Source organism: Labeo rohita, chromosome 4, assembly GCF_022985175.1.
Source record: "Labeo rohita strain BAU-BD-2019 chromosome 4, IGBB_LRoh.1.0, whole genome shotgun sequence".
In the NCBI taxonomy this organism is placed as follows: domain Eukaryota; kingdom Metazoa; phylum Chordata; class Actinopteri; order Cypriniformes; family Cyprinidae; genus Labeo; species Labeo rohita.
Window position 1 is genome coordinate 39,363,436 of NC_066872.1, and position 27,053 is coordinate 39,390,488.

General features: G+C 33.5%; 3 protein-coding genes across 8 annotated transcripts; 2 read left to right on the top strand and 1 right to left on the bottom strand.

The window, feature by feature from the left end:
- The first annotated feature begins 222 nt into the window (after window positions 1-222).
- On the top strand, window positions 223-17,306 carry glt8d2 (glycosyltransferase 8 domain containing 2). Of its 6 annotated transcripts, none has more exons than XM_051108531.1 (12): window positions 223-454; window positions 537-706; window positions 1,616-1,650; window positions 3,595-3,684; window positions 3,764-3,956; window positions 5,169-5,286; window positions 5,512-5,599; window positions 5,800-5,912; window positions 5,997-6,163; window positions 6,246-6,358; window positions 7,928-8,082; window positions 10,109-10,343. In XM_051108531.1, the coding sequence occupies exons 3-12, from the start codon at window positions 1,632-1,634 to the stop codon at window positions 10,280-10,282; spliced, it is 1,230 nt and encodes a 409-aa protein (XP_050964488.1). In that variant the 5' UTR covers window positions 223-454; window positions 537-706; window positions 1,616-1,631; the 3' UTR covers window positions 10,283-10,343. The 6 variants fall into 6 exon arrangements, with proteins under 6 accessions (XP_050964488.1, XP_050964489.1, XP_050964492.1 ...); XM_051108532.1 differs by having other exon boundaries at window positions 537-608; XM_051108535.1 differs by lacking the exons at window positions 537-706; window positions 10,109-10,343 and adding an exon at window positions 17,162-17,306.
- On the bottom strand, window positions 8,285-16,621 carry hsp90b1 (heat shock protein 90, beta (grp94), member 1). The gene is made up of 18 exons (XM_051108528.1): window positions 16,457-16,621; window positions 15,119-15,221; window positions 14,693-14,834; window positions 14,496-14,612; window positions 13,506-13,837; window positions 13,318-13,429; window positions 13,112-13,234; window positions 12,906-13,022; window positions 12,686-12,823; window positions 12,519-12,596; window positions 11,312-11,377; window positions 10,921-11,190; window positions 10,584-10,829; window positions 10,350-10,486; window positions 9,955-10,033; window positions 8,888-9,043; window positions 8,702-8,797; window positions 8,285-8,563 (listed from the first exon to the last, which is right to left on the bottom strand). The coding sequence occupies exons 1-18, from the start codon at window positions 16,503-16,505 to the stop codon at window positions 8,537-8,539; spliced, it is 2,388 nt and encodes a 795-aa protein (XP_050964485.1). The 5' UTR covers window positions 16,506-16,621; the 3' UTR covers window positions 8,285-8,536.
- On the top strand, window positions 11,122-26,784 carry ttc41 (tetratricopeptide repeat domain 41). Its single transcript, XM_051108526.1, has 16 exons — window positions 11,122-11,211; window positions 17,852-17,949; window positions 19,144-19,321; window positions 19,439-19,656; window positions 20,960-21,123; window positions 21,215-21,692; window positions 21,782-22,021; window positions 22,355-22,511; window positions 22,596-22,744; window positions 24,131-24,258; window positions 24,394-24,574; window positions 24,668-24,818; window positions 24,952-25,101; window positions 25,204-25,325; window positions 26,166-26,292; window positions 26,372-26,784. Exons 2-16 carry the CDS (start codon window positions 17,883-17,885, stop codon window positions 26,760-26,762), a joined length of 2,901 nt encoding a protein of 966 aa, XP_050964483.1. The 5' UTR covers window positions 11,122-11,211; window positions 17,852-17,882; the 3' UTR covers window positions 26,763-26,784.
- Window positions 26,785-27,053: the final 269 nt, after the last annotated feature.

Genomic DNA, 27,053 nt, shown 5'->3' on the forward strand with positions numbered 1-27,053 from the left:
TCTGACGTCGGTTAATGGTCACGTCACATGCAGGTAAACAAATAAAATATTTCATATTTATATATTTTTCACATATCAACCATACAATTATACTGTAATTACACCATAATCGTTCAATTAAATAATAATTATATATAGTAAAATAAAATATTATATTGTCATATATTAACATATTGGCCACACCTACTTCTGATACATGAGAAAAGTTCGGGACGTCCCCTGTAAGACACAGTTAGATGTTACAGTGTGGAGTGTGTGGATTTCAGAAATGTTTAAAAGACATCTGGACAAAAAAAAAGCCGTAGTTGGGTCTCATGAGGATAAATAAACGAAACGTGTGAGCATCTGCGAGTTTCACCGGACGTCTCATGCGTTGGCCACGCCCACTCGAATGCGCCGTACAGATTAAATGACCGTTACAGCGCAACCGCTGGGAATTAAACTGGAAACTCTGGTAAGTGGCCAATACAAATAATTCAAAGTAAATCGAAGACAATCGTGTTTTTACTTCTGTTTTATTTGTTGTTCACCTCTAGGCTTTACATACAGACTCACCTCTTTTTTATGATAACTACCAGTGATATCTGGTCATCTTTGTTGTGTGTCAGGTACTGTTAAAAAGTTGAACACCTATTTTCGACATTGTTTCGTTTATCTTACGGTGCTCAAGAATTGAAGAAACTCCATAATTTCTTGTTTCTACAAGGTTAGTGTTATTTTGGATAATGTTGACAAAAGAAAGGAAGACATTTAGTTTGTAAGCTTACATACAGGTATTATGTAATAGTCCATGAATACGTGTCCATAGTAATTAGAATAGATATATTTTTTATTATTATTATTATAGTCTTTTTTAAGAAAGAAGACAGGAAATTATGTGTGTAAGTGGAATGTAACAGCTTTTCAAAAATAGTTTAGTCCCTAATTAATTTTAAAAAGCAGAGCTTTTCAAACCATAAAGCCAAATATGAACGTTTTCTGCCTGACAGTTGTCACAGTTTGATTTTACTTGGTTTCTGGTCCCTTTCAGCAAAGCTAGAATACGTTTACTCCATTCTGAGAGGCCTTAGAAGATATGAGATGAAGAGAGGACAGAAAGAGAGTTTTGAAATGAAACTGATAACTCTGAGTTTAGAGCTTAGTGAAGAATGCCATCAGGAAGGAAAGGCCCGAAGACTCCCGATAAACAGTCCCACATGTGTGCAAAAGTCTCAAGAGACCCAAAATCCTCTTAGAAATGGACAAAAAGACTGGGCTGATATAAAAAACCAATAACAGCAACTCAGTAGTAAGAATAAAATACACTTTTAACTCCTTTTAGCTGTAAATGTAATATTTATAGTGTCTTTTTTAACAAATATAATAAAAAATGTAATATTTCAATAATCGTAATAATACTACTAAAGTTGGTTTTAGTAATGATCACTAATTTTTTATCTTTAAAGTGAAGTTTAGTTTTTAAAACTTGCTGACATTACACAGATTGATTTCTTTTGTTCTTTAAATTAGTTATCCTATATGTTTACAGGAAAGTGCTGATATTTAAAAAAAAATTCTGTTCATTTTCTAGATTTAACAAAGCAAAATTCTTTTATTTTTCTCTCTCTCTTTACAGATGCTGATGGGGAAAAATGGCTTTGTTGAGGAAAAGTAAGTAACATGCAGATTTTCCAGGTTGCGTTCCCATTTATCCCCTTGTACCTTGTTTATTGCATCGCTGTTTCATACATGGAAAAGCATCCAAGGCTCGTGAACATGTCCAGTGCATGAGTCACACTATGAATCAGACTCCTGATATAAAACAAAAAGTCTTACGTACATGATTTTAGATCATTCTCATTGTGAAATCTCATGGGTAACTAATATCAGTGAGCAAACAGTGCCTCATTTTGCACTGCTGTCCTGCAAAACAGAAACGTGCCCTGTGTGTGTGTGCATGTGGTGGAGGAGGGGTCGTTCCCACTGCTCGTCCCGGAGTAAATGAGGTAACCAGGGAGAGTAAACCCATAAAAATGATGTATACCTGGATCTCTGCCTGGAAATCCCACTCAGAACACATTTGCTCAAGCCGGAGTTAACTTGAATTTGTATTTTTGTAATTGTAGACCTTCATATTGTAGTTTTTACTCTATTTGAAGCATAAATGCTCACATAACAGTATTATTATTAAATGCTGAGTCATTGTAATGGTAGAAATTTGAAGAGCCATTTCTTTTTGAAACAGATTTGGTCAGTTTAAGCAACGCTTTCCTTTCTTTTTTTGCTAAGGGCGTAACTGGATGTATAAAGACATGTTTTGCATTAGTCAAGGAAAGGAAAGCAACAAAATACACATGTTTATTTTATCTTAGTCAGGCGACCTCAGCCTGGACTATTATTTAGCCCTAAACACCGTTTTGTGTCTGATTTGCTATATTATTTATATACTATTATTGTATTTATTCATATTTTGAATTAGCGTTTATTTTTAGTGTTTTTTAAAGTTTAATTTAAGTTTTAGCAATTTTGTTGTTCTTCTTCTCATTTTGTTATTTTAAAATATTTCCATGTAGATATAATATACATTTCATTCATTCACTCATTTCATTAGTTTTAATAAATTAAACTTACTGCAAGACTGAAACAATTTGGTGTAGAAACAATTTTCAGAAATTGCTAATAAATTTCACACTACTTTACAAAGAAACAGCAAGCGGCACTGAATTAAACTTGAAGAAAAAAGACTGAAATAATGTTTACATGTAAAATGTACTCCAATGATCTGTTTTAGTTCTGAAATCTCAAAAAATATTTTTTTACAGTAAAGGCAAAATTTTAATTTTCAGTGTTTTTTTTTTCAGTTATTTTTTTTTATTAATTTTATTTAATTTCAGCTTTATTTAAATTGCCAAAAAAGATTTTTAATAGTTTTGTCTTTAGTTTTAGTAAACAATAGCAATATGGTTGAAAAATAGTGATAAAACAATAATCTGTGATTTATTTTTGAAATTTCAGAAAAAAAAAAACTTTCACAGTGAAGACCAAATGTCTAATTTTTTGTTTTATTGTTTTTCAATTATATTTTTCATCTAATATTTATATTTTATTTAATTTCTGCTTTATTTAAATTACGAAAAAAAAAAAAAGATTTTTAGTAGTTTAGTCTTTAGTTTTAGTAAACAATATGGTTGAAAAAATAGTGATAAACAATTTTCCCTCAAAAATTGACAGTAAATTTTACAAAGAAACATCAAGTAATACATTGACTTCAACAAGAAACTTTAAAGTAAGAAAGACTAAAATAGTACTTTCTTGCAAAACATACTCCGATAAATAATGTACAACTCTGAAAACCATTTTTACAGTGTAGTATATGAATTGTTATAACTTCCCATTTCAGTTTTACTACCAATGCTTATTTATTTGTTTTTTTAAAGTTAATAGTAACTATTATAACAGTTTTACATCAGGGATGAGTTAAAAATGAACTTTAATCTCATCCCTCATGCGTTATTTTACAGTGACCTCTAGTGGTCATTTTTTAAATATTTTTTTCACAGTTTAGTATTTTATATTGTCTAGTCATCACTCTCTTTCTCTCTCTCTCTCTATCAGTCAACCGTGGTCTCCTCATTCTGCTCATTCTGGTGGCTTTTGCTCTCCTCTACAAAAAGACCAGACTACAGACACTGGCCAAGCATTCAGGTACACCTGCAGGCTACTGATGCGCCAGTATTTTCATGTACTCAGTTTATTATATTGACATTATTGGCGGTTTATGCAGTGCTAACCAAAGATGCGACCAAAACAGGTGTGGAAGACGAGAAAGAGACGGATGCTGACATCCCTGTGGTCATCTGTGCTTCAGAGGAGCGTATTGGTGCTGCAATGGCAACCATCAACAGTGTCTACAGCAACAGTCGTGCGAGCATTTTCTTCTATATAGTTACCCTTCGAGATGCCATCAGCAAGATAAGGTCTAAACTTTAACACAAAATGTAACACCTGCTGATGTCTGTGTGCACTCACAAGGTCGCAGTGATTTTAGTGATGATCCAACACATTAAGTAGTTTATTGTACATGTCAATACAGATATTCTTAAAATCAAATATTATTAATACTATAAAACTTTGGACCCTTAACTTCGGACATCAACAGCATAAGCTATGGAGCATTGTCTTCTCCCTTTTGAAAGTAGATAAGCCTATTTATTTGCATTTATTATGGTTATTTGAAGTTTATTTGCATTTATGTGCATTGTTTTCTGCTTCCTACAACCTTCTATACACGAAAACCATTGCAATTATATATACACATGCTTAGTACATTTATACACTTTTATTGTAAAGTAGAAATATATGTATATATAGTACACAAGTAGTTAATTTCTACTGTAACAATGAAGTACGTGAGTATTTTATACAGTATATAGCAAATGTATATATTTTAATATTAATTATTATTAATTATGTAATGTTAATTATTAAATAATATTATATATAATATTATATTATTAATATAATGTTATAAATAATATGTAATAATTTAATATTAGTATAATATTAGTAATACTGAATTTAATTACATTGAAATATTAATGAAATATTATTAGTCAATTAACATAATACACATCTTGTAAACTTGTAGTTTTATCTGCTTATTTTTTTTATTTTCAGTAATTTTGTAATATGCTTTTGTCATTTATTATTATATTTTTTATACTGTTATTTAGGTTCAGTTATTTTATTTGAGCTATATTTTAGTAACACTACAAAGGTTCATTAGTTAACATTAGTTAACACAAACTAAGAATGAACAATATTTCTACAGCATTTATTAATCTTAATGTTATTTTCAGCATTTACTAATGCATTATTAAAAGTTGTGTTTGTTAACATTAGTTAATGCACTGTGAACTAACATGAACAAACAATGAACGACTTTAACTAATATTAACAAAGATTAATAAGTAGTGTAATAAATGTATTGTTCATTGTTTGTTCAGTTAGTTAATACATTAACTAATGTTAACAAATGACACTTTATTGCAAAGTGTTACCATTTTATAAAAATGATTTTAAGCTTTAGTTAACAAATGTACATAATATGTGAATTAGACCTATGAAAGAGAAATAAGAAACTTGCTCAGACATATGCCTCAATAAGCATTTTTTCTGGACTCGAACAGGGAATACATAGAGAAGACCAAGCTAAGAAAAATCAAATACAAGATCCTGGAGTTCAATCCGATGGTATTGAAGGGAAAAGTCAATCCGGACTCGTCTAGACCAGAACTGCTGCACCCTGTGAGTTCTGTTGGGTTCAGTTGTGTTACTAAGTAAACTCTTCATTATTTCTAAAAGGTGTGGTCAGTTAGTACACTATATGACTAAATGTATATGAACACCCCCTTCTCTTCAGCCTCACCCTAAACTAAATCGAGCATACATATCATTTTCTTAAACAAACAGGTCCATCATAGACTCCTACACACTAATTGTTGCTCGATCCTGGTTTCTTTTGTGTTGCAGCTTAACTTTGTGAGGTTCTACTTACCGCTTCTCGCCATTGAAAATCACGGGCGGATCATTTACCTGGATGATGATGTCATAGTGCAAGGTGAAATCCATTATGATGTGTGTAAGCATTTGAAATTTATACTAACCTTACACTTGTACTTGTGTTGCACTGATACAAAAGCTTCCCTCCTTAAGTTGTTCATGCAAGCATGATCTCATATGTCAAGTGCATGAAATGAAACCACTTGACTGCTCTATTCACTGTGATAATGAATGACTTTTGTTACATCTGAGTTATAGGAGATATACAGGAACTGTATAACATAAAGCTGAAAGCGGGACATGCTGCTGCGTTCGCCTCAGACTGTGATCTGCCCCCCACACATGAGATGGTGCGCAGCGTAGGGATGCAGGTGGGTATTTCTGGTTTATCATCTTAGTTACTGTTACATGGATTGATTTCGCGCTTTCATTTCAAACACAATTGCCTCTCACAGACAACCTATATGGGCTTTCTGGACTACCGCAAAGAGGAAGTCAGAGAGTTAGGCATCAACCCCAGCGACTGCTCCTTTAATCCAGGTGTTTTTGTAGCAGACCTTGGTGAATGGAAAAAGCAAAAAATAACTAAACAGCTGGAGAAATGGATGGCTAAGAATGTCAGGTGATATTTTGGTTCATACTGAGTTTTTATGAGATTGGATTAGTTTAGATTTGACAGATTTCTTTTTTCCTTGTTGATGTAGGGAGAATCTGTACAGCAGTGCTATGGCAGGCGGTGTGGCCACCCCTCCAATGCTGATCGTCTTTCATGATATATACACAACTATTGATCCACTGTGGCACGTCAGACACCTGGGTAACTGATTGTCTTCTGACAAAAATCTCAGAAAATAATTACTTCTTTGAGAGTTCTTCTTTCTATTTTGAAATATTTGGTATCTGTGCACTCTCTCTCTATATACAGTTAAGGTCAAAAGTTTACATACTCCTTGCAGAATCTGCTAAATGTTAATTATTTTACCAAAATTAGAGGGATCATACAAAAGGCATGTTATTTTTTGTTTAGTACTGGTCTGAATAAGATGTTTCACATAAAAGATGTTTACATATAGTCCACAAGAGAAAATAACAGTTGAATTTATTAAAATGATCCTGTTCAAAAGTTTACATACACTTGATGCTTAATACTGTGTTGTTACCTGAATGATCCACAGCTGTGTTTTTTGGTTTTGTGTTATTTGTTCACAAGTCCCTTGTTTGTCCTGAACAGTTAATGCCAGGGGGTGAAAACTTTAGGAATTTTAAGATCAGGGTAAATTTAACATATTTTGTCTTCTGGGAAACATGTAAGTATCTTCTGTATGTTCTGAAGGGCGATCTCTCGAACCTTCTCTGATAGCTGCATATGAGTCCCTCAGTTTTCCTTAGTGTGAAAAGATGGATCTCAAAATCATACAGTCATTGTAGAAAAATGCTGAAAAACAAAAGAATTTGTGGGACCTGAAGGATTTTTCTGAAGAACAACAGTTTAACTGTTCAGGACAAACAAGAGACTCATGAACAACCCTCACTAAACAAAAACACACACAGCTGTGGATCATTCAGTAACCACACTGTATTAAGAATCAAGTGTATGTAAACTTTTGAATTTTTATAAATTCAGCTATTATTTTCTCTTGTGGACTATATGTGAATGTGTTTTATGTGCAATATCTTATTCAGGTCAATACTACATAAAAAATAACATGCATTTTGTATGATCCCTCTTATTTTGGTAAAATAATTAACATTTTGCAGATTCTGCAAAGTTTATGTAAACTTTTGACCTCAACTGTATATAAATGCATGCACAGCTGTAATTACAGAGTACACACAAATATTCACCATATAGTTATTATAGTTATTACAAGTATTTATTATAAAATACACTACCATTCAAAAAGGATGCATTAAATTGCCAAAAAAGACATTTATATTACAAATGACTCAAAGAAACCTGAAAAAAAAAATGTTGCAGTTTTCACAAAAACTTTAAGCAGCACAACCATTTTCCACATTTATAATAAATGTTTCTTAAGCAGCAAATCAGCATATTTCTGAAGTATCATGTGACACTGAAAACTGGAGTAATCATGCTGAAAATTCAGCTTCGCATCACATGAATAAATTACATTTAAAAACTAATTTAAATATCACATATCAAAACCATATTTCTATATATTTAAGAGTCCATTTAATGTTTCGTAAGACTATATATAATTAACCTGAGATGATTGGTTTGTATTTAACAAGATGGAGTCCTTAGCTCCTATGACTCCTCTTGAGCATCACAATGTTTCTGCTAAGAGAAAATGTGAAGATTTGTGAATTTGCAGTAAAGCAACATCAACACAAAAACTAAACTTTCTTCTTGTGTTTTATGAAGGATGGAGTCCTGATACCCGTTATCCCAAATCCTTTCTCAAAGATGCACGCTTACTGCACTGGAACGGACGTTTTAAGCCCTGGAACTACCCCTGTGTCCATCTGGACCTCTGGGAAAAATGGTTTATCCCAGACCCCACAGGAAAATTCACCTTGGTACGACCATGAACAATATTTAAGTTTAAACTTTGTACAAACTGATACAAGTCAATCCAAGAACTGAGGCTACTAAATAAATAAATAAAAAAAGAAGACGACGACAAAACAACTAACACCCAAACCAGAATCCTGTTATTTTGAGGAGAGTTTTTAGATTGAGTAAAACAAGACACAAAGTAAAAGAGAATTACACACAAGGTCCTTTTCCGGAAACATTTAATGGTTCAGTGGACAGGAGTCAGCACTCCACAACTGGGTCAGTTAAATATTAACAAATTTACAATCATGGAGGAATGTAAAAAAAGAAATCTCAAACACAAACGCAGCGCCTTAAAAAAAAAAAACAGCTCCTATCCCCCTAACCCACCCGCACAGAGAAAAGATAACCAGCTGAGTTCGCCATCTTCACTCCGCATCACAGTCCGACACCCGTCCCTCCCAGATTTACACTTTACAACTCGTCTTTGCCTGTGGCATCCTGAAACACAGAGAAATTCATGTGTTAAAACATTTCTCACCCTTGTGTTGTTTCAAACCTCTTCAAATCTGCACTTCATGAATCAAGTATGGATTTGGAACAGCATGAGGGCAAGTTAGCGAAATTTTCCACACTCACCGATTCTTCTTCTGCATCCTCATCTGCCTGGACCTCCTCCTCATCCTCTGCTTCTTCTGTTTGTTCTTCTGGTTCCTCCTCTGGCTCTTCCTCTACCTGTGGACACAACAACAGGATATTGAGCCACGCTTCATATGAACGTGAACGTCTCCATTTTGTATTAGCGATGCTCGACGGGGCACATACCTGTTCGTTGATATCTACGTTCATGCTGAGCCGCAGCATGCGCTCTATTCTGTCTCCGTAAGCTTTGGTGTCTGCGAGTTGGTAGCCGGATCGCAGTGTGGCGGTTTCAAAGAGCACCACAGCTAAATCCGCAGCTGTTTGATCCTCAGCGTCTTCCTGCAATACAAAGCACAATATATCAGACAATCTGAACACTTTTAACAGCAAAATTGAAGGATTAGTTCACTTCCAGAATAAAAATCACCCTCATGTGAATAAAGATGTTCATGTCTTTCTTCAGTCAAAAAGAAATTAGGTTTTTGAGGAAAACATTCCAGGATTTTTTTCCGAATTGCAGTTTCAAAGGACTCTACACGATTGCTACACACCTAGCAAAGCAATCCGTCATCAACCAAATACACACACACACACACACACACATACATATATATACATATACATATATATATATATATATATATATATATATATATATATACACACACACACACACACACACACTTTTTAAACCACAAAATGGTCATTTTGCACTAGCTTGACTTCACACATTGCATAGTCATGTTGGAAAGATCATATGTGACGTAGGAAGAAGTACTGACCCAGTGTTTACAAAGCGAACATGCAAAGAAAGTCAAACACCCTTTACAAAAAAGGGTAAAACAACATCTGACAATTTTGAAGTTGGAGAAAATGAGTTTTTTGCCCTAACCTACATTTTTTAACCGAAGTAGAGCAGAGCTAGTTTAAGACAAGCATTTGTGGTTAAAAAGTATAGAAATGTATTTTTTTTTGTTTAGAAAATGACCAATCGTTTCACTAGATAAGACCGTTATTCCTTGGCTGGGATGGTGTAGAGCCCTTTAAAGCTGCAGTGAAAAAGCAATTTGGACCTTTAACCGGTTAGCTCCGAATTAAAGTCCACTATATGGAGAAAAATTCTGGAATGTTTTTCTCAAAACCTTAGTTTCTTTTTGACTAAAGAAAGGGAGACATGAACATCTTGGATGACATGGGGGTGAGTAAATTATCAGGAATTTTAATTCTGGAAGTGATGGTGTTTGTCTTACTTTAACTCTCTTCAACATCTCCTTGATGAGAGGATGTTTGGGGTTGATTTCTAATGTCTTCTTTTGACTTGCGTAATAACTAGAATGAGAAAAAAAAAAAAGTTTTTATGAGCATAGTTTGCAGAATATTAACCATTTTTTCCTTTTCACATAGCAGGAAGTGACAGGTTGCACCATCACCGCAATTTTAAAGGTGCCAAGTTACAATTATTTTTATAGCACTTTATATAATGCAAATGTGTCAAAGCAACGTAACATTGATAAAGAGGAAGCCAGATACAATTTAGATTCTGCTGTAAAGCAGCTATACAACAGTATCATTATTTGATACCCATAGTATCACTAAAAATTTGCATATGCACACATGTATTTAAAGACTTGTTTAGAAGACGTACTTTGTAGAAATGTCTTTTCCTGTCTGGTAAGCCTGGGCTTTCATGATCCGTTCCATGTTTCCAGACCATCCATACTGACTGGCAACCAGAGCGCAGGGAGACTTGGTCAGCCTCTGAGACAAAATGGCCTTCTCGATCTGAAACACAAAGGGACGAGCTTGTTTTAATTTGTCTGCCACGTCAAAATCAGTCAGGTGCAATACAATACAATAAAAACACTGAAAATAATCATACATTGTCCTTCAGGGATTTCTCTTTCATCCAGGTGGTAAGAGGCTCGAACTCTTTCTCCAAAGCTTCCCTCTTCTCCTTGGCTTTGTCGCTCTCGTCGAATTTCACGCCTTCCTTGGCCACGTTCTGGAAACGTTTGCCGTCAAACTCAGGCAGAGCCTGAATGCAGTACTCGTCCACTGGCTCAGTCAGGTAGATGACCTCATATCCTTTCTTAAGAAGCCTCTCCACAAATGGAGAAGACTCAGCCTAAAACCAGAAGGATAATTTACAATTGTTAACATGAAAATTGAGAAATGGGGTATCTAAGTCCTGTTCAAAAGTAAAATCATTTAAGCACCTCCTTCCTGTTGGTTCCAGCCATGAAGTAGATCTTGTCCTGCTTCTCCTTCATCCTCTCCACGTACTGCTCCAGGCTAGACAGTGTGGATTCATGGTGGGAGGTCTGGAAGCGGAGCAGTTTGGCCAGGCGGGTTCTGTTGGAGTGATCCTCAATCACGCCCAGCTTGATGTTGGTGCCGAACTCCTTCCAGAACTTGTCGTTGTACTGCTCCTCGGCGATCTTCTTGATCATGTCCAGGGTCTTGCGCACCAGCTTCTTACGGATGACCTGATGAACGAAGGCATGAATGTGAGTGTTGAAAGCAATTTAATTGCTTGTATAGCAAGTTCATTGCATCATATAATTGTATATAAAAATTCAAATTTATGTTACTTTGAGCTGAGCTCACCTTAAGCAGTTTGTGTTGCTGCAGAGTCTCTCTGGACACATTCAGAGGCAGATCATCAGAGTCCACCTGAGAAATGAGATCAAACACTGAGTCACTGAACATTAATTATAGTAATGCAGCAAAATAAATTATTGGCCCGAAATGTCATTAAATGACACTTATATGTAAAAAAAAATTAAAATAATTTAGAATTTAGCATTTATTAGTGCTGTCAAATGATTAACCGCAATCAATCTCATCCAAAATGAATAATATGTTTTTGTTTACATAATGTGTGTACTGTGTATATTTATTAGCTATTTTGAAAATATTTACATGCATACATTTATATTCATATAATTTATATTATATACAAATACATTTACTGTATACATTTTTTTTTTAAAATATACATGCATGTGTATTTATATATGGCTAATAAATATACACAGTACACACATTATGCAAATAAACTTATTTTGAATGCAACTGTTTGACAGCACTAGTATTTATACAGAAAAATGTATTTTTATCATTTTAAATTAGCTTTTTTATATTTTTCAATTTTGAAATCATTTAGTGTTTATCATTATCATTAGTTATTTTTGTTAAAAAAACAATTCTAAACTTCATATATTAATTAATTAATTTTTATTTTTATTTATTGAATTTCATTTTAGCTTTCATTCATTTATTTATTTCTGTTTTAGTATTTTTTTTTTTTTTTTTTTTTTTTTTACTTATTTCAGCCGGTTCCCATCCAATAATTTTGGACTTGTTCCCCCCAGTTTTTCCCCATTTAACATTTATATTATATTTTATTTTAGCTTATATTAGCAATTTTCAGTTTGTAAGAGTTTTAAAATTAGTAAAAGTATTAAATATTAACTTTATGTTGGTTTATACCAAGCACTATTTTTATGCAGAAAACAAAAATGTAACAGACTTATTTGGCAAATAAAATTACATTTGCACCCTGTATTACATCAGTGCAGGCATGCAATCTTCTCAAGAATGTAAATGCTCTTAACTAATCACCCAATGCACAGGAGGGTTATCTCTTCCAGGGAAATGCTATGCAAACATATGATATATTTCTAAGAATTTTATATATGCCACACGCTGTATTGCACAGAACTAGGATTGTGAAGGTTTCAAGTCACAGAAATGTCGATGCATCCTGAATATATTACTGCCTACTCTTAAAAAGACAGACAGTAGCACTTACAACGCCCTTGATGAAGTTGAGGTACTTGGGCATCATGTCATGGAAGTCATCAGTGATGAAGACTCTACGCACAAACAGCTAAAAGAACCAAATTGGGTACAATTATTACCTCAGAAATACAATAAGAGAATGTGTGCTTTTCCCACTTAAAAGATGATCAGTATTACCTTGATGAAGTCGTTCTTCTTGGTTCCGTACTCGTCAAAAAGGCCTCTGGGTGCAGATGCAGGAACAAACAGGATGGACTTAAAGGTGACCTCTCCTTCAGCGGTGAAGTGAATGTGAGACATGGGCTCATCAGAGTCCTGAAAATGAAAATGATTGCACTTGACCTGATCCAAGAAGCCATAGAGGACAAGAGTTGATTCTTCATTCAGGATGACTCACCCTAGAGAACGTCTTGTAGAAAGCTTTGTATTCGTCCTCCTCCACTTCCTTCGCAGGCCTCTGCCAGATGGGTTTAATGTCATTCATCAGCTCCCAGTCCCACACGGTCTTCTCCACCTGAAAGGAGTGCAGAATCGTTCAATCAATCACTCATCATTATAAAATAGCTTCAACTGATGTTTATTTGCACATATGCGGTTAAATACCTTCTTAGTCTTTGGTTTGTCCTTGTCTTCTTCTTCTTCCTCAACCTCAGCTTCATCCTCAGTGGCTTCTTCCTTCTCTGCCTCAGCCTCCTCCTCCTCAATAGGCTCCTCTACGGTCTCAGTCTGGAAATGACATGCATTGATTAGTTCGATTTGTTCATTAACATTAAACTAGAAGATCTGCAGACTTTAGTGGATACACTAACCTTGCTGCTCCATACGTAGATGGGGAAGTTGATGAACTGAGAGTACTTTCTCACTAGGTTCTTAATGGTCTCCAGCTCAAGATAGTCTGAAGCTTCCTCTTTCATCACCAGCCTGATAAAACAAGACTTCTTTAGTGACAATGTCACAATCTACACATTTCTCAAAGGTTTTAAGTTCAAATGCTTACGTAATGGTGGTTCCTCTGCCCAAAGTGTCTCCACGAGGGTCTTCGATGACGGAAAACTCATTGGAATCAGATTCCCAGATGTGCTGGGTGTCGTTGTTGTGCTTGGAGGTGACGATGACCTTATCAGCCACGAGGAAGGCAGAGTAGAAGCCCACACCAAACTGACCAATCAGCTCAGAGGTGGACTGACCCTCCTCTTGCATCTCAGTCATCTTGTTGAGGAACTCACTGGTTCCGGATTTGGCGATGGTACCGAGGTTCCTCACCAGTTCATCTTTGGTCATGCCAATACCCGTATCAGTGATATGAAGCATGTTCTTTTCTTTGTCAGACTGTCAAGGAGAGACAAAAGAGATGGGAAATGTGACCCTGGACCACAAAACCAGTCATAAGTAGCACTGGTATATTTGTAGCAACAGCCAACAATATATTGTATGGGTCAAAATGATCGATTTTTCTTTTATGCCAAAAACTGTTAGGATATTAAGATCATGTTCCATAAAGATATTTTGTAAATTTCCTACCGTAAATGTATCAAAACTTATTTTTGATTAGTAATGTGCATTGCTAAGAACTTCATTTTGACTTTAAAAGGTGATTTTCTCAATATTTAGATTTTTAAACAGTTGCATCTTGACAAATGTGCTACTATCCTAACAAACCATATATCAATTGAAAGCTTATTTAGTCCCTTATGACTGGTTTTGTGATCCAGGGTCACATATATTGCACAACCTCGATAAAAGTAGTAAAATATTTACTAAAGAATCTAAAAATCGAAGTGTTTGCATAGTTAAACAAGGTGTTGAGTATCAAAATTAAGATATGAAAACGAAGGAAGGAAATGCTCCACAATTTGCTTTACACATGTTTGAATTGCTTTTGCAATGCAAATGCAAAAGCAAAAGCGATAGCGATGTTATATTTCTCCATCCTGTGGAAAGTTTCAGTAAACGGGGGTCGATCAGTAAGAACTTATTTTTAACACACCTTGATTTTAATCGTAAGTTCTTCGTTTCCGGCAAGAGCATCTTCGTTGGTGAGGGACAGCAGTCGGATCTTATCCAAGGCATCGGAGGCATTAGAGATCAGCTCTCGAAGGAAGATCTTGAGGATGAAAAATGAACAATTAGCAAGTGTCGATCTTGTGTACGATTCGCACAAATACGATGAATGCCATAACTTACCTCTTTGTTCTTATACAAGGAATTGATGATCAGTTTCATCATCCTATTCACTTCTGCCTGGAATGCATGCTTTTCTGCTTTTTCCCGAATTTCTTTTATTTGTGAGGCGTTTAAACCATCTATCTGAATGGCTTCTTCCTCCCTGTTAGAGAGAAGATGAAATCATTGAAGATTGCAAAGGATGCTTATGACTTGTTTATTCCTCCAGGGACTTATTACTGTTTCCCCTTGTGCATTGTGGAACACGACACAAATGCATCAACCAGATGTCCAACCCCAACTGGGGATCATTTGTGTTCCTTGTAAGAAGCTAAAAGTTTATAGATCTGAATGTAAACAAATGAGTTTTAATAAGCTAAAAATAGCCGCAAAGGTTCGTTTTGGGATCTGAGGCTAAATGAAGGGCAAGTTCGAGACCATACAGACCTCTGAACAACCTCGTCATCTGTGCGGGATCCGTCTCTGCTCTTCCCAAGGTCCTCTTCTACGGTGCCGTCAATGTCAACATCGTCATCAGCTTTCACAGACGCTGCAGTTATGCAAAACATGAAAGATTAGGGAAAACCACAAATAATGTGAACGTGACTGTGATAAAAAGCACTTTGAATGGTGTTACTGAACAACTTAATGACATAATTACCCACAGACACACAGCACCAAAATACAACTTTTATTTGGATCACAAGTGTTTTATAACTTAATTGCCAAGTATATTTGCTCAGCAAAGACCCTATTGTGTCAAACAAGGCCGTTCGTTCATTGCACATGAAAGTGCTCTGCATGTGAAGTTAAATTTGATTAAAATTGCCCAGATAAGGCTCTCCACACCTGAAAGGTGCAAATTCATGTTTTTGATCCAGAACATCGGTGTTAGACAATTAAAGATCTTGATTTGACAATTCAGCATGGTTCAAGATCCTTGGTTAAATTATTCTCTAAATGTGCAATTATTATGTGACCCTGGACCACAAAACCAGTCTTAAGTAGCCAACAATGCATTGTATGGGTCAAAATGATCAATTTGTCATGTATGCCAAAAATCATTAGGATATTAAGTGAAGATCATGTTCCATGAAGATATTTTGTAAATCTCCTACTGTAAATATATTAAAGCCTAATTATTGATTAGTAATGCATTGCTAAGAACTTCATTTTAACCCTAACTTTAAAAGCCTCAAATTTTTTGCACCCTCAGATTGCAGATTTTCAAATAGTTGCATCACGGCCAAATATTGTCCTGTCCTAACAAACCATACATCAACGGAAAGCTTATTTATTATGTCAGTTTCCAAAAATTGCCTCTTATGACTGGTTTTGTGATCCTGGGTCACATATGCATTACCTTATTTCTCTCTTGCATGACTATTTTCCACAAATAAAAAAAATAATTGTACATTACTAGTACAGTTACATAATTTCAATGCAATTCATTGTTTTAAGGCACCGTATAACTGTATATTAATAAACGGGATATTATTATACGAAGGCCACTTCAATCTTAAGGAAACTTCCAGAAGCACATGCGAGTCAAATCCACTCTCCATGTTTTATTTCCTGTTCTGAATCATTCATCCATTTAGGAAGCGTTAACGTACATCTACACATGAAGTGTTATTAAAAAACAAAAATACAATACTAAAGCGTACATAGCAGAAAGAGGAAGTGCAGCATTACTGCAAACATTCACTGAAGCTTTGTCAAGTTCAAAGGCATCAAACTGCATAACGCGGTGCGTTTCACGGCCCTTTAATAAAACGTACTTACCGAAAGCCAGAAGTGCACAGAGGAGACCGATAATCCACAGTCGCCTCATTGTTTTTGTAAGAAAAACGTTTATTAATGAGACTCAATAGCAGATTAACGCCTTGAGAAAATTTCAGCGCCCTCCACACCTCGATGAGCTCTTGCAGTGCGTGGAGATACAGAGACAAGTCGGCTTTATAAACTCTAGCGCTCTAAGGCTGTGCTCAGCCGGTTTGAGCCAATCACAGCAGCCCACGCACAACAACGCACCAATCAGAGAGCGATCCGCAGCCCTTGTGTTCCAATCACCGCCTTACATGTCCGATTTTACACGTTCCAATCGTGGCTCGCGTTGATTGGCTCGACGGGATGCCAGTTCGTCATTAGAGGATTTCGTCATAGGCTGCGACAGCTGATCTGGGAACGGTGTTACTTTTATTTGCTGCTTTGAGCGAGTTAGTGAAAACGAAGCTGGGTGATTCAGAATCAGATTTAATATAGAGTTACGGTTTCCTTAACAACCAGTTGTTGACACGTTCTGAGCCTACAAGAAAGTGACAGTTTTGCTTATTTTATGTTCACTAAACCTTATTTAATAATTAAAAGAACAATATTTTTCTCTGTTAAATGTAAATATTTTTTTAAATTGTCACACAATTATGGGGGAAACTTCTGATAGTTTATACCTAGGGTTTCCTTTCAGGCCTTATTTGTGCTATGTTCCAGGTGATCTTCAAGAAGAGTTGATTTACTTGAAAGCAAACGTGTTTTCGCACCTAGATGCACTTTGTCAGACAAAAGGAGCCTGTTTCAGACCTGTTGACTTGCAGCGAAGCGAACAAGAAAGAAGAGATCATGAAAATACCAATGACCAGCTGTTGAAAATCAGTTTGGATGTCATTGACCGCTCGTCTTTATTCATCTGTCTTCTTGGACACAGTTATGGACAGTGTCTGCTAGAAGAAAATGGTCCCCAATCTTTGTCTGAGGTGGTGAGGAGCTTGTATTATGCTGCAAAGGATGGCTACCCTTGGGTTTTGGAGGATCAGTATCGCACCTGTAGTCTAACAGAGCTGGAGATCACCAAAGCAGCTTTCATTGACAACAACACGAGCTGCTTCTTTTATTTTAAAGACTGCACCCCACAGGACACGAAGGACGAAAACAGTGCTGAAATGCACAATTTCTTGAACGTGTTGTCTACTCAAAGCCACAATGAGAGACAGAGATTGAGAGATCTCAAAAGAAGGATCATAAATCACTGTCTTCCAGTCAGGTCTGAGTATGCAAGACAAGTCACAGTGTCTTGAAACATAAATGCAGATTTATTTGCTAAAGTAAATACTAAAGCCCACTTTTGTATTGTGTATCAGGTGTTTTAAATGCATTCGCCTTTTTCTTTCCATTATGCGACAGATTCTTCAAAAACCTTCATGAACTTGAGGAGATGATGAAGGCGGACTTGGAAAGAGTCATTTGTGCATTTCATGAGGATCCAAAATATCCCATCTCAGGTAAAACTACACATCTGGACCAATTGTCAAAGTTTTTTGTTATCTTATAAAAGGCCACATTTTGGACTTTTAATCAAATTGTGAATTAATTCTATATTTCATTTATTATTATTATTATTATTAATGAATGTATTTATATTAAATTTTCTCTATATATATACATATAAAATAATATAGCAGTACTTGTATAAAATATGAAATGTAAAAATAAATAAATAAATATAAATAAATACATACATACATATGTATATATTATTATATTTGTATATGTTTATATATTTGGGGTCTCAAAGAATAATTGTAATTTTCAACTATTTTTATTTTTATTTTATTTCCTCTTTAAAATCTTTCTCGGAATGAAAACCCATGGACAAATCATGAATTATCAATCTAATACTTTAATATTTATATTATTATTATTATTATTATTATTATTTAAAATTAAATTTTATTTTTTAATTGTATTTATTTATGTATGTCTCTCTATACATACATATAAAATAAAATAGTGGTACTTACATGTATAAAATATGAAATGTAAAAATAAATAAAAAAATAAAATAAATAAATATATGCATACATACTTATATATTTATTTCTATATATTTATATATTTGGGCTCTCTATTCTATATTTTTTATTTTTTTGAAGACTACACTTCTGGAAAGTTTTTTGTTACCTTATAAAAGGCCACATTTTGGACTTGGACTAATCTGAAATATTTTTTTTTTAATTGTTTTACATTTTTAATTATTTAAATAATGTTTATTACTTTACATTCTTTCTTTAATACTTTATATATTTATATTTAATGTATACTAAAGAATATATGTATGTACAATGCATATAAATACAATTGTTGAAAATGTCTATTATTACTTATACTGACTTTTTACCCCATATATGTATATATATATATATATATATATATATATACATACACACACACATTAGTATAAATGTATATATGAGTATATTTGTATATATTTATATAAACTTGGAACCCCCTTTTTTATTATTATTATTATATTTTTTTTCCCTTCAAATTCAAAATTTAAATTCAAAACCCAGGAAAAGGTCATGAATTATCAACCTGATCTTCAATATTAAATAGTTTTTTTTTTTGAGTGGTTACTATGGAACATGATATTTCAAGTGTGATACATTTATGATTCTTGATTTGTTTTGTTGTAGGATGGCAGGATTCATTCGATCTCCATTACCATGTGAGGCATGCACGTGCGTTGTGTGACCGATTTGTGCCCTCAGCACCTGCCACAGAAATACTGAACGCGCTAAACAAATTTCTGCATCCTGTAACTCATGCAAAATCTGACACGCACTCAAGAAATCCAGGAGCTCATTTCACATGGTGAGACATGAAATCCAAATAAAGCAGGCAGACTGTGTTTGATTAACACACAGTACATATTACATACACAGTTCATATACATATTATGTTATGGGTTATGTTTTTGTTTGCTTTCAGTGATTCTGACCAGAACGACTCAGAGAAGTCTATTTTGCTAATATGTGGTGAAAGGGGTTGTGGGAAGTCCACTGTGGCGGCGTGGTGGTTGCAGTCTTTCTGCAGACAGAATCCTGATATACCAGTCTTTTCTCATTTCTGTGGGACCAGCACATCCAGCACTGATGTTAGATCTATGCTTAGACAGTCTACTGCTCAACTTCAAAGAGCGCATTATGGTAAATTGCTTTAGAATTCTTTAGAATTCTTGGAAATTGAATAATTGTAAAATTATGTGGGAAATGTTTTTTAATAATTATTATTTTGAAATAATTATTAAATAAATGTTAAATGTAAAGATTGTACATTTAACATTTATTGTACATGTAAATTTTCTAAATATAAACCACTGCCTCGACCAGACAAGAAGAAAAAAACAGATATAAAATACTCAATATAAATAAAATAATAAACATAAAATATTACAGTGATTAAAATTTTAAAATGTTAAATTATTAGAGCATAAATAAAGCCCAAAAATGTATATATATATATTTATATATATATTTAAATTTTAATAACAAATGTAAAGATAATTAATGTAATATATATATATATATATATATATATATATATATATATATATATTAGTGCATCATACATAAAGACCACAAATGTATATCCATTATTTATTTTTTAAATAATTTAAAAAATAAATGTTAAAAAAAAATATAAAGAGTATAAATTTAAAATAGGAAATTTCATTGTACATGTATTATAACTTAAATGTAAATGTATTCAATTATTAAACATTAACATTAAACATAAATACAAAAATTTTTAGATAAAAAAAACAATATATATTTTAAACAAGAATTTATTTTAGAGCATCATAAACAAAGACTAAAAACATATATCCATTATTAATTTTTAAAATAATTTAAAAATAAATGTGAAATAATAAATGTAAAGATGTTAAATAAATGAACTATGAAATTTTATTGTACATTTTTGTATTATAATTTGAATGTAAATGTATTAAATTATTAAACATCTTAATACAAATATTTTTAATAAAAACATCTGTATTTTTAAACTATATTTTATTTTAAAGCATCACAAATAAAGACCATAAATGCATATTTATTATTATTAATAATAATTTTGAAATAAATGTTAAATAAAACATGTAAAGATTCTGAGTTTAAAATAGGAAATTTTATTGTACATGTAAGTATTATAATTTAAATGTAAATGTATTAAATTATTGAACATTTTCATTCAATAAATATATATTTTTAAACAATTTTTAGAGCACTAAATAACAACAAAAGATGTGTGACTTTTATTATTATTATTTTTTAGATAATTTACAATAAGTGTCAAAGATTATGCATTTAAAATTAGAAATGTTATTGTACTCATAAATATTATAATTTGAATGTAAATGCATTAAATATTTGATGAGTGAGGTGACGGGGAAGTAAGAATCAAATAAATAAATGCAAATCTTTAATAAAAAAAATGTGGTAAATGTTGCAGGTGATTTTCCAGATTGCGGTGATAGTTTGGAGGACGTGATTGAGTTTATGCACCTCCATCGAGCAGTCCAGGCATTTACTGCAGCAGTCAATCTTGGGCCTTGTATTATTCTTGTAGATGGTATTGACCTTCTGACAGAAACACTCGGACTCTCAAAACAAGAGGTGCTCTTTCAGTCTCCTGTTTGATTGATCAAGTTGTCTTTAACTTTTTAATTTCAATAAAATAAACTTATTTCTGTATTTTGATTTCTAGGTGAAGGCACTGCGATGGTTGCCAGATGCTCTGCCTCCCTATTGTAAAATGATCATCACAACAACCTTCACTGACCTCACTCACAAAAGTCTCACCGGCAGGACCGATGTCAAAATCCTCAACTGTCCCCATCTCTCTGATCCCAGTGTTCTGGACAGCATTTTGCGCAGACATATGTCTTTGCCTAACAAGGAGCTGCCACCCAGTGTTTTGCAAAGAGTTGCACGTAAGAAAAACTCCCACCTTCCAGCCTTCTTAGCACTCGTTGGTACAGAGTTACGCACATGTGGAGTGCTGAGGGCGAAAGAGGAAGAGATGGAGCTGTTGAAGGAGTATATAGAGGCTGATTCAATTGCAGAGCTGTGGGTGAAGGTCATTCATCGCTGGGTACAAGATTACAGCAGAACTGCTCCACCAGAAGAGATTACTTCTTGTAAAGTCACTGAGGCTCAGACAAGCACTGCATCATTTAGGGATAGTAAGTCCTTTTTACTTTATTATATAAAAACATGCTTGTCATGACTTTATTAGTTATATCCAATAAGCATTTCCTCTTCTTTTGAACAGATCTCTCTGGCTGGGTGTGGGATACAGTATGTCTTATACATGTGTCTCGTGCTGGGCTGACTGAGCCTGAGGTTTTGGCTTTGTTGGAAGATCTAGGCTACTGTGGTGATCTGAAAGTCCAGGTTTTGGAATTGGCCAGACTGTGCTCTGCTTTTTGGCCCTGGGTTCAGGAGAAAGACAATGGGCTTCTGACCATCATGCATCAATCACTCAGTCAAGCTATGAACCTGTTGTTGCATGGTAAAGATGGATTTATGTTCTTTGTCTTATTCTACTTTATTATATTTCCAAACTTGCACAAAATAGTTGCTTTAAACCTTTAAATGAATGACATTTTTTAAAATTTTACATTGTTAAATTAAATTAAATTAAATTAAAAAAAGTCAAATAAAACATTTATTTTAAAAATTAATCTTTACATTTTTTATCATTTTTAATTTTTAATAATTTAAAAAAAAAATAACTCTTTGCCATCTAACACTAGTATTCCCAGCATTAAAAAAGAATGAGCATTTCCAGGGTGTTGTTACAGTTTATATACAATGTACGTACTGCTTTTGTCTTCACTTTAAGGTACAGAAAGTCCGAATTTCTACCATCGGATCCTTGCTATGTTTTTTCAGAAGTCTAGTTTAGACCTTAGCTGGGCAAGGAAGATGGAAGAGATTCCTTGGCATCTCAAGCAAACTGGTTCTTTTAAGGAGTTGCATGATTTCCTCAGCGATCTGGCGTATGTTTACTCTAGTTTATCTTTGAATGCAAATATTTTGCTAATGCAGTCAGTGATAAAATAATTCCTCTATATATTTCATAGTACCGTGGAGTTTTTGTCAAGCAGCCTGAAACGATACCCACAGATGACAATTGATGTTATATATTATTGGACATTACTAAGGGAGAGAGGATTTGACCCTGTGACTTCGTTCCAGAAAGTGATGGCTCAGAGTTGTCAGCGTCTTAATGGTAAAACAGAGTATTTTTCTGAAAAATAATATACATATAAATAATTTCCAATGTAATTTTACATAAAAATTATACTTTTTTGTCATTACATAGACAGACGTATATAGTATAACAATTACTGTACTCCATAAAAATGTAAATATGTACATTATTTTTAAAAAGTAAAATTATTTATTTAGATTGCACAATTTTTAGAAAATTATAATTAAATAATAATGAATATATATATATGTGATTTTAAAATAAAATTAAATAAAATCATGAATTTCTGTCATCGCATAAGTATATAGTATAACAATAACTACATTCCATATACAGTACATGTAAATATGTATATTATTTGTAAAAAGTAAAATTATTTATGTAGATTAGACTATTTTTAGAAAATAATTAAATAATAATGATTATATGTAATTATATATATATATATATATATATATATATATGTTATATTTTTACATGAATAATTTAAGTAACAGTAGTACATAGTATAATAATAACTACACTTTATATACATGTAAATATGTTTTTTTTATTTTTATTAGACATAATTTTATTGTTTATTATTTAGATTAGACTATTTTTCAAAAATAATTAAATAATAATGAAAAATAGTTGTCTATTTTTCGAAAATAATTAAATAATATTAGATATTTACTTTCATGATATATATATATATATATATATATATATAATTTATTTATTTATTTATATGTTACATTTTTTAAATATGTAAATATGTATATTATAAGTAAAATTAGTAATTAGTAGTTATTTAGTAAGTAAAATTATATTAGAGTAATAATTATATATAGATACTATTTTTAGAAAATAAAAAAAAAATATATATATATATATATATATATATATGACTATTTTCAGAAAATAATTAAATAACAATGATTATGTATCATTTTATATATTCATTTTCATTTTATATAAAAATAATATATAATATATTTGTTACATTTTTAAATATATAAAAATCATGAATTTCTGTCATCACATAGACAGAAGTATAACATTAACTATTCCTACATGTAAATATGTTTATTATTTTTAAAAAGTAAAAATATTTATTTAGATTAGACTGTTTTTATAATGTAATTATTTTGTACAATTTAGATTATTTAATTCATGAATTCATGTACTTTTGGGTACTTCAAAGTATATAGTAGTTTTTTTTGTAATTAATATTAATGTAAGTTGTTTAAATAAAGTGCAAAGTACTGAATTGCATCATAAACTGTAAAGAATTCCAATGCACTGCTTTCTGAAGAGGCTCTTGGAAATGATAATTCTGATCTGTAGACTCAGAAAAGCAGAAATTATGACACAATGATCCCTTCTTGGTAAATGTAACTAAATTCACCTGATCTTTCTTAGACGTTCACCCTCCAGATCACAGCAGTTTGTGGAGATTGTCATTGTTCTGTTCTAAACTTCTGCTCTGTTTGGGTGAAATGCAGCAAGCTGAGAAGCTGCTTCTACAAGCAGATCGAATTTTCCAAAAGGTAAAAATAATAAAAGACACCGATATCTTGATAAACATTTAGGTCTAATCATTGTCAAAAATTGTATGCATTGAAAAAATGATCATATGCAAGGTTTCATTCACTTATAATCTATTTTGATGTTTTCCTCCACAGGGTGTGGAGCTGGATAGTGACAGTATGAGGTCACTCCTCAAAGTGCAACATATGCTGGCAGAGCTTTACGTCCAAATGCATCTGCCAAAAGACACAGAGATGTATTGCCACAAGGGACTTGACACAGCCCAGTCTCTTACAGCAGCCCACCTTGACAGCACAGAGGTCAAACTAATAGTTGGTAAGATGTATTTCATATTTCATTTCACAGAGAAGCGGGTTATTTTTTGGCAAGGGTGAATTAAACACATGCAACACTAATCTGCTCTCACAGGACAGCTGCTTTGTCATCTGTGTATGGTACTGCTGGAGGATGGACGGCTTTATGCATTGCCAGGGCTTTTCAAAAAGATCAGCTCTGCTAGCTACATCTCTGAACATCCTTGTGCTGAAGGCACAGCCAGGCTACTGAAGGCTATTCACAAGTAAGAAAAAATGTAAATGAAGCTACATCCACGTCAGCAGGTGTCAGTATAGTCTAAGAGTCTATGACCACAGTTTTATCAGCCAGTAAAACACACCTGACGTTCATTTGATTGCGTTATCATATTTGTCAAGGTTGAGTCGTTGCGAGCTCAAGGCTGCTGAGAAATACCTTCAAGCTGCGTTGGCCAGCAGGAGGCGCTGGTACGGCTATGAGCATCCTCTGGTTGCAGAGGTGGAGGTGCAGCTTGCAGATCTCTGGGCTGGAGCTCAAACCAGCACTGAGTGAGATGCTTTCGTTTAGTTACATCAATCTGTCATCAAACCCCTCAAAGTTTTATTATTTGACCTATTATTTAATGTCAGCCTTAATTGATTTGCTTTTAGATGGACACAGAGGAAGATGGTTGAGCTGTACCGGCATGTTATAAGCATTAAAGAGATTGAGGCTCAGATGTTGCAACTTCCCAGCATGCAACACGACCTTGCTGTCGTTCTTATGAAGCATGGTGAGTGGCTAAATGGCCTTAGTGACTGGTTGTAAAACCAGTGCTTGTGCTTAAACACAACACCACTTTTTAAATGGCCTTGGCATATTTTTCATTAAAAGCTTTGAACCAAACCATTCAGCTCTAAAATGAATCACGACTTTAGAAACTCTGATTTGAAGGTTTTTTTTTTTTTCAATGGGCAAAAAGAAGAGTGATGTGTATGTATATTTATACACTATCAGCCCAAGGTTAGGAATAATTCAGATTTTTTAAAATGTTTTTGAAATAATTATCTTATGTTCACAAGGCGGTCTTATTTGATAGTATAGAGTATAGTCTATACACTACCAGTCAAATTTTTTAAACAATAAGATTTTTAACGTTTTTTAATTCATTTTTCATGAATTTTATTCATCAAATAAACCTGAAAAAATTCTAGTCAGCTGTTTTCAACATAATATCAAATAATAATAATAAATGTTTGGTTTTTTTTAGCTCAAATCAGAATATTAGATTGATTTCTGAAGGATCATGTGACTGAGTAATAATGCTAAAAATTCAGCTTTGAAATAAGAATAAAGAATAAATTACATTTTAAAATATATTCTAATAGAAAGCAGTTTTTAAATAGTAAAAATATCTCAGATTTGAACTGTTTTTGCTGTACTTTGGATCAAATAAATGCAGGCTTGGTGAGCAGAAGAGACTTCTTTAAAAAATAACATTAAACATCTTACTGATCAAAACCTTTTGACTGGTAGTGTATATACAATTTAAGTATGTAAGTTCTGCTGTTGTCTGTTTTTGTCATTCTCTGTTTTGTCACAGACATTTTGTGTATTTTATTCTGTCTGGCAGGTAAAGTGTTGTTGCGTAGCTGCAGTCGAGTGGACAGGAGAGAAGGGCTGGATCTGCTCCAGAGAGCTGCAGACATAAGGATTCACCTCCTGGGCCCTGAGCACCCACTGACCCGAGACCTGGAGCCGTGAGCTTAGTTTCACTACATTATATTGTATTGCACTCACACAGATACTTGTTTAATTTTTAATCATATTTTTCTGCAGTGTTTCAAACCTTGACATGGTAGGACCGAGGAAACATGTTCTAGAGGATATCGGGTCCACCTTAAACAAAAAACTGTCACTAGATGGGTCCACAACTGCTTTGAAGGAATCACACAGTGCGCTGCAACGATCATCCTCAAAGTCATGTATAAATCGACCAGCTACCAAACTCCCTAGGAGCTTCTCTACACAAATAACATCATGCTGTAACCAGGATGAAACCCTAAAAAGACCATGGACAGCATTCCAGGTCTCTGTTTTTGGGCCACAGAGTGATATTAGGACTCTACTGCAAACAGGAAATGCTGGTTGGTTTGACCGGCGACAGTCCCTTACCAGATCAACCGGACGTCTTTTCCAGGCAGATCCATCATGCAGTAGGAAGCTCTGAAAGCACTGAACCCATAGATAAGAAGACACTTTGTCACATTGTCAGAGCCATATCTATTCTATTCTATTTTATTCTAGTCTAGTCTTTAGCTTTGTTTTGCTCAGTTAACTTTACAAATTTCTATAAAGCTGCTTTGGAACATAGATTGTGAAGCACTATATAAAAATGACAACTATTAGAATAGATACATTTCCTATTTAAAGTGAACATATATTAATATTAGCAATTTATCATTTGTTTTCATTAAGAAATCATTTCATTTTTATTAAGAGTTTATTATAGAACTATTAC